We start from the raw sequence: 7,250 nt of genomic DNA, 5'->3' as shown, positions 1-7,250 counted from the left end.
CATCCTGTCTGCGTCACACGTATCGGGGCTCAGAAGGGTCTATAAGCAGGGTTTTTACTCTCTGTCCTGAAAATACCAGGCGGCTCTTCTCCCGTGAGTCCCTCATGGGAAATGTGGTCATTTGGTGTGAATAAAAAATCAATTCAATGTTAAGAGTATTCAGAACATGTGTGACATACCAGTATATTGCCAGAAAGTATATATCCTCTAAACTTTAAAAACAAGTCTTTTCATCAAGCAAGGAGAGAGCTAGGCACATTAAGAAGTAATATAATTGATTTATTGTATTTTGTGAAATATGTTTCATTCATGTCAATAGCTGGCTGAAGTTAAGATTAAAAATATACAAACATATACTAATTGCATGTACTAACTATCGAATATTCAGGTGCATTAAAATGCATGTAACTCTTCAGAGAATTAAGCAAAGCTCTGCTCTTCAGGGTTGGCAATAAGTAAACTGCCCAGCTGTTGACCTCTGGTGAGGACTGGGGTGCATTGATATACCAGAACCATTGTGTGTCTATTTTAATGTCTTCAAGAGCTTCTTTAATGTTACACTGGTGGTTCAAAGGTCTACTGCAGAGGTCAATGTCTTTGGCTCAATGGATCTGCTTCGTGTACCCTGAGCATTTCTTCCAGCAGTTTTCGGCCTCTGACCTAAAATATAACGGAGAGCTCCTGCTCCGCCGTTGACGGGGACGCAGAGCTGGCTCTGTCCAGTTTCTCAACGGTGAGACACTGGATGCATTTGCCCGGGCACACGGCCATGTGCTTGTGGAAGAAGTGGTGGAGGTGCTCCCGGAACCTCTCTCCCACGAAGGCGTAGATCACAGGGTTGATGCAGCAGTGCGAGAAGGCGATCACCTCTGTCACCATGATGGCCACGTCCAGCTGATTGCTCCGCTCACAGCTGGCCTCAAAGAAGATCATTTGGAAAGCGTGGAGAAGGAGAACCAAGTTGTAAGGCGCCCAGAAAATGAAAAAGACCACCATGATGATAAAAATGAGCCGGATGGCCTTGTACTTCTTCTTATTGGGGCATCTCACGAGTGTTTTAATGATGCCCGAGTAGCACACAGCCATCACGAGCAGAGGCAGAGCCAGGCTCAGGATGTTCATTTTCACGATGTAAAACTGCTTCCAGGTGTCTTCCTCATCCTCCGGGTAAAGGGAACTGCAGAACAAATGTCCCAGCTCCTCTTCGGCCCTAATGAAGATTATTTCAGGGAGCGCCACTAGCACTGCTAGGACCCACGTGAGGACACTGCTTACGATACCAAAAGTGACGGTCCGGATTCGAAGGGCGAACACGACGTGGACAACGGCCAGGTACCGGTCTATGGTCAGCAGGATGATGAAAAAGACCTCCCCGTACAAGCCCATGCTATAAAACGCGGAGACCAAGGTGCACATGCCGTAGCCCAGATCCCACTGGCTCTGCTTTATGTTGTGAATCCAGAATGGCAGAGTGACGAGGAAGAGCAAGTCAGAGATCGCCAGGTTGAGCAGGTAGATGTTGGTCAGGATGCAGAGGCGCCGGTATTTCGTGAGGATCACCACCACCATCACATTACCCAGCAGCCCAGCCCCGAACACCAGGGCATACAGTGGGGGCAGCAGCCGACTCTCCAGCTCCAAGACTTTGAATTTTTCACACGGCGTGGTTAACATATACTCAAAATACGTGGTTCCCACGGCCTCTTCCTCAGCCTCAGGCCTGGCCGGTGGGCTTGCCATTTTTCTTGTTCCTGGGATAGAAGAAGAAAAAACAACCCCAGAATTAGGCAAAGCCACTGTTTCTGAATCCCAGTGGGTTTGTTATTTACACAACAAAACCACGTGTGATAAGCAATCTATACATTTAAAGACATATCAGTGCTGCTATGGGGGAGGAGCCAAAAATGAAAGATGGAAGTTTTAAAAGTTAGCATGACCCCCCCCCCCCCAATGAGAAAAGAGATAGGAATGTTGTGGGTCGTGGTGAACAATGGGAAGGTAGAAAGTATTTTAAAGAAGTACAAAACAGGAAAAAAAGAAAAAAAAAACAAACAAACCAGACTGGATGATGATAATATAATAATTATTGTTATTACTGCAACTTTTAAGGCATTTTGCATTTGATGTTTTGCTGTGTATATATGATTTTCAAAATCCTCTTACCTATTTAAAAACCAAATGCTTTTAATAAGAAGAATGGTTATTTTTATTACAAATAACTACCCCTCTCCATGGCCCCATAATAATGTGCTGCTCACCATAGCTAATGGGCATAAGCCTTAGGAGGGAAATAAAGGAAAGGATAAACAAACAGGACTACATAAAACTAAAGAGTTTCTGCTCAGCAAAAGAAAACATCAGCAACGTGAAAAGGAAACCAACCATATGGAAAAATATATTTGCCAATGATACCACAGACAAGGGATTGGTCTCCAAAATATATAAAGCATTTATACAATTCAACACCAAGAAGACAGACAACCCAATTAAAAGATGGTCAAAGGACCTGAACAAACACTTCTCCAAAGAGGACATACAGAGGATCCATAGGCACATGAAAGGATGCTCAACATCACTAGTCACCACAATGAGATACCACCTCACACCGGTCAGAATGGCCATCACCAACAAATCAACAAACAAGTGCTGGCGAGGATGCGGAGAAACGGGAACCCTGGTGCATTGCTGGTGGGAATGCAGACTGGTGCAGCCACTGTGGAAAGCAGTACGGAATTTCCTCAAAAAACTAAAAATGAAACTGCCTTTTGAACCAGCAATTCCACTGCTAGGATTATACCTGAAGAATCCTGAAACCCCAATGCAAAAGAACCTATGCACCCCTATGTTCATAGCAGCACTGTTTACAATAGCCAAGTGCTGGAAACAGCCTAGGTGCCCACCTGTAGATGAGTGGATCAAAAAACTGTGGTACATTTACACAGTGGAATACTATGCAGCAGAAAGAAAGAAGGAACTTCTACCATTTGCAACAACATGGATGGAACTAGGGAGAATTATGCTTAGCGAAATAAGCCCAGCAACAAAAGAAAAATACTTTATGCTATCACCTATTACAGGAGACTAATGAACAACACAAACAAATGAGCAAAATTGAACCAGAGGGCATAAGCCTATGATCTCATTACCTAAGTGACTATTTGTACTTACAGGCCTCACTTAATCCTGTCTGCATTGCTGCCTCCTGAGACTCAACGGTGTGGCTGAACCAAGTGGCTGGAATACAGCAAGGATGCCAGCCTGTTAAACCAAACACGCCGTGGTCCGGGGACATCCAACTGACCTGGAGTCTGCACGATCCTTCCCCATGTGGGAAGCCCACCCTGCCCTCCACACCCCCACTGTTATTAGGGATTTCTGGACCCAAGGGTAGGTAGGACGACAACCATGCCCAGCTTAAAGCAGCTAGAGGAGCACGAGACCTTCAACCATTGTCCTTTATAAGATTATAAAGGGTCTTAAGTCTGAGAGGGGGGAATTGTTATTTTTTATTGTTATAAAAAATAACTAATTAATTTAAATAAAAGAAGAATATAGGAAAGGGTGAAGCCAAAGAACTTGTATGCACGACCCATGGACATGAACTAAGCGGGGTGGGATTGCGGGAGGAAGGGGGGTACTGGGCGGAGGGGAGCAAAGGGGAAAAAAAATTGGAACTATTGTAATAATATAATCAATAAAATATACAACAAAAAAGAAAATGGTCTCTGAGTTTAGGAAGTTTACATTTTTTGCACATACCCAATGCGAGGTGAGAGTCAATAGTAAGTGTGTCTTCCTCAGGTCAGGCCCTTTATGTTTGCTTGTCCTCACAGCTTTGCGAGGCAGGGGTTTATATTCCCATTTCGCAAATGAGAGAGAGAGGCTTGGCAGGACTCAGCCACTATTGCATTGTTAGTGCGCGGCAGAGCTGGGACTCTCTCCTGTGCTTTTTGTCTCCAAAGCCCACACTGTTACCGCCGTAGGGTTCCATTTAGTAAGAACTGCCGCACCCCCAAATTACAAAAACACTTATCTATATTTTAGCATCTAAACATTATCTGTATTTTAGTATCTTTCTGGCTCCATTGATGTATATACATCTCTCATCCCATTTTAAATTTAGTTCAATATATGGCATGAAATGCATCTTATTTTATTTCTCTCTACGTGGTTGACCAATTTAAAGACACTGTATGTTGCATAACCGACCTCTCTTCCTTGAGCTTGAAACACCACCTTTGTCGTGAGTTCTTTAAGGTTCCTGATTCTGCCTGTGGATTTTACATGCCACTGCATTGACCAGGCAGAGAAACGCATGTGCAAATAGCCTGCGATGGGAATGCCTGGACTTGAGTATAGAAGAGCAGAGGGCCAGGGTGGCCAGAGAGGGGTGAGGTGTGGTTACAAATTATTAGAAAAATATAACTTGTAATGATTCCAACATATTGTATAGATATTCATGGTTATTTAATCATTGTCTTATTAATGCATAATTAAGTTGTTCCCAATTGGCACTTTTATAAATAATGCTGCAATACACATATTTGTCTGCACTTTAAAACTATTTCCTTAAAGTATATTTCCCAAAGCACCATTTCTATTTGCAATCGTATTTCTAAGGCTCTTGATGCATTTTGCCAAATTACTTCCAGATAGTGGTTCACTATACACGCACTCTTGGCCCTGGTAAGTTATGTTGCCTGTCTCAGCAGGCATCTGTCAACACAGAGAAGATCTAAAATAAAATAATTATTTGGCCCATTATACAGGCAAAGGGGTGTCATTATTGTTGTAATTAACATTTATTTAATTTCTTTTTAAACTGTAATTATTAGTTATACGTATTTTCTTTCCTGTGTATTATCCATTTGTGCCCCTTACCCATTTTATTCTGCTGGGTGTTTCTCTTTTTTTTCTTACTGAGTCATGCAATTCTTCCCCAGCAGAAGTAGCTCCGTCTGCATGGTTCAAAGTCATATTACCACCTTCTAACAAGGGCTGTGAATGTGATCCAACTCCCATGGCTGCCTTGTGCTAAAAGCCCCATATTCCCATCTTCCACCACAAAACATTTGTCAAACAAGAGTTAGCTTCCATCTCCAGCCAATCCAAGGTTTCCCAGGTTCAAAAAGCATTCTATCCCTACCCTCCAACACAGGTTCAGGTAAAGCAGTCAACCTTGGAGAACCAGGCAAGACCCCAAATCAGCCAACTGATTCATCTCACTGCCTGACCCAGAGTGAATGGCCAATGAAAACTTGAAGTGCCTATGTATATTATATATATGTACATAATGTAATATATAAATACATGTACACACCTATATGTCAAATACACTTTCACTGTATCAATAAACACAAAACCACTCAGTGTAACCCTTCTGGAGTGGCCATCTTCTCAATAGTTGAGAATTTCCGAAAGCCTAGGGAAGGCGACATGGACACAGTTATGAGCGTATTGACTGAAGAGGCATAAAAGGCCAACTCAGGATGAGAGGAAGAGGCAAATGTATCATGACATGGTTGGGAGAAAGACAGGGAAAACGAGAGGAAGCAAGAAGACAATGGACGTTCTTCACAATCCATTCTCCCACCTGACCCCATGCTACCTACGAAACTGGAATGCGCTTCCCTCCCCTCTGCCTCCTTGATCCTGGGAGGTGTTGCTTCCACCTGCCTGGACCCCTCTCTCCATCTCCTTCTTCCTAGAAACCTGACAGTCTACCTGGAAGTCTCTTCTAAAGAAGCAACTTCTGTTGCACTTAATGAGCTCTCCCCCAGACGAGAATAAAAAGAAGACAAGTGGTACCTGCTAATCTAGCCAAGTCCGTTATGTGTCCAGTGGCAGCTTAGGTCTTGCCACTGATGAAGCGGAGATATCATCTGTTCAGAGACCTCAGAAAGATGGGAAACAAGTTGACTTCCTCATCTGACCAGGCTGCTGTCTCAAGTTTTGCAAGTTTTCAGAAAGATATGAAGTTGAGTGCACACACTTGATGTCCAGTTGAGTAACCCTTGACATGAATGCTGCTGATGTTCAGCAGGTAGTTTTTAGGTGTTCTGGATTTGCTTGGAATTGCTCATTTTTGAGGAAGGGGGATAATTCTTAAATAAGCATCGCTTTAACCCATGGGGAGGTAGGATAATAAAGCAATATTGGAATTTCCCTGGGAAGGAAGAACGATGAGGAGGGGGTAACAATTATTCTACAGAGCTCAGTAGGAGACTTCGAGGAGGCAGGTGGTAGCACAGGCGTACACACCCCCCAAAAACTTGAGTTTGAGTTTCAGTTGTAGCCCCCACAGCTGCATGACATCGGGTTAATCATCTAATCTCGCTGAACTTCAGCTTTCTCACCTGTAAACTGGAAATAATAATAACTGTGTCACAGTATGGAACTAACTAGGCAAATATGTAAAAGGGCCGAGCAAACGTAAGGTGTGGGTGAAGTTCCATTGTGACATAAGCTTCCCAGGACAGACCCAAGTGCCCGCTTGATGTGCTGATGTGTCTAGAGGACTTAGCATGGTGCTGGGCACAGAGCAGGTGCTCATTTAATATTTGTGGGAAGAGCTCTGACCACGTCTGGTGTGATCTTTGATAAAGGGGCAAAGTGGACAAGTGAATGCAATTCACCCCGTGTTTATTAACATCTGCCATGTATGCAGGACTGTGCTATATGCCCCAAGTGACACAGAAAAGATAGGAAGAAAGGACAAACACTCTGCCAGGGAGGCATCTGGGGCATCCTGGGGCCCCAGCTTGAGGGAGTTTACCAGTCAGCAGAATCCCTGTTGGAGAAGAGGAAGAGGAATTGGAAGCCTCTGGTCTGAAAAAGAGTTTTTAGTTGTTTTGTGTTATCAGAGAATTGGCCTTTGCTGTGGGTTTCCCGAGGCATCCCAGGGTGAAGAGGTTACCGGGAGGCAGATTTCTAGCCTCTTGAACAAGAACAGCATCAGCAGGGTCTCCCAGAAGGAGAGCCATCCTGGTGTCTGCTCTCGGAGCTGGGGAAGCCCAGCTCGTGTGACCTTCTGCGTGCTGGTCCTTCATCCCTGTGAGGACAGCTCCTGGGTCAGGGGCCAGGCCTGTCCTGTCTGAGGCTGCCTCCCTGTACCTGCACAGCATGGCAACAAGATGCTAACTCAACAACTGAAAGAAAGAAGGAAGGGCATCATTTCTGTAGTAAAAATTTTATGGGAGAACAAGGAGATCTTTCTCCATAGGTGAGAGCTTGAATTAGAAGATTCCAGA

The 7,250-nt window shown here is 44.1% G+C and overlaps 1 protein-coding gene across 1 annotated transcript; it reads right to left on the bottom strand.

Moving 5' to 3' along the window:
- Positions 1–306: 306 nt before the first annotated feature.
- Positions 307–5,870, bottom strand: LOC150005368 (C-C chemokine receptor type 3-like). The gene is made up of 2 exons (XM_090283063.1): positions 5,809–5,870; positions 307–1,751 (listed from the first exon to the last, which is right to left on the bottom strand). Exon 2 carries the CDS (start codon positions 1,738–1,740, stop codon positions 661–663), a length of 1,080 nt encoding a protein of 359 aa, XP_090139189.1. The 5' UTR covers positions 1,741–1,751; positions 5,809–5,870; the 3' UTR covers positions 307–660.
- Between the last annotated feature and the right edge of the window lie 1,380 nt (positions 5,871–7,250).

This window comes from Furipterus horrens, unplaced genomic scaffold (assembly GCF_987537825.1).
Source record: "Furipterus horrens unplaced genomic scaffold, mFurHor1.1.pri manual_scaffold_7, whole genome shotgun sequence".
Classification (NCBI taxonomy): Eukaryota; Metazoa; Chordata; class Mammalia; order Chiroptera; family Furipteridae; genus Furipterus; species Furipterus horrens.
Note: the sequence above shows the minus strand (reverse complement) of the source record. Positions and strands in the feature narration are given on the sequence as shown.

What these genes read in the sequence shown, in the direction of transcription:
- LOC150005368 (XM_090283063.1), bottom strand. Translation starts at nt 1,740, where the DNA reads ATGGCAAGCCCACCGGCCAGGCCTGAGGCTGAGGAAGAGGCCGTGGGA.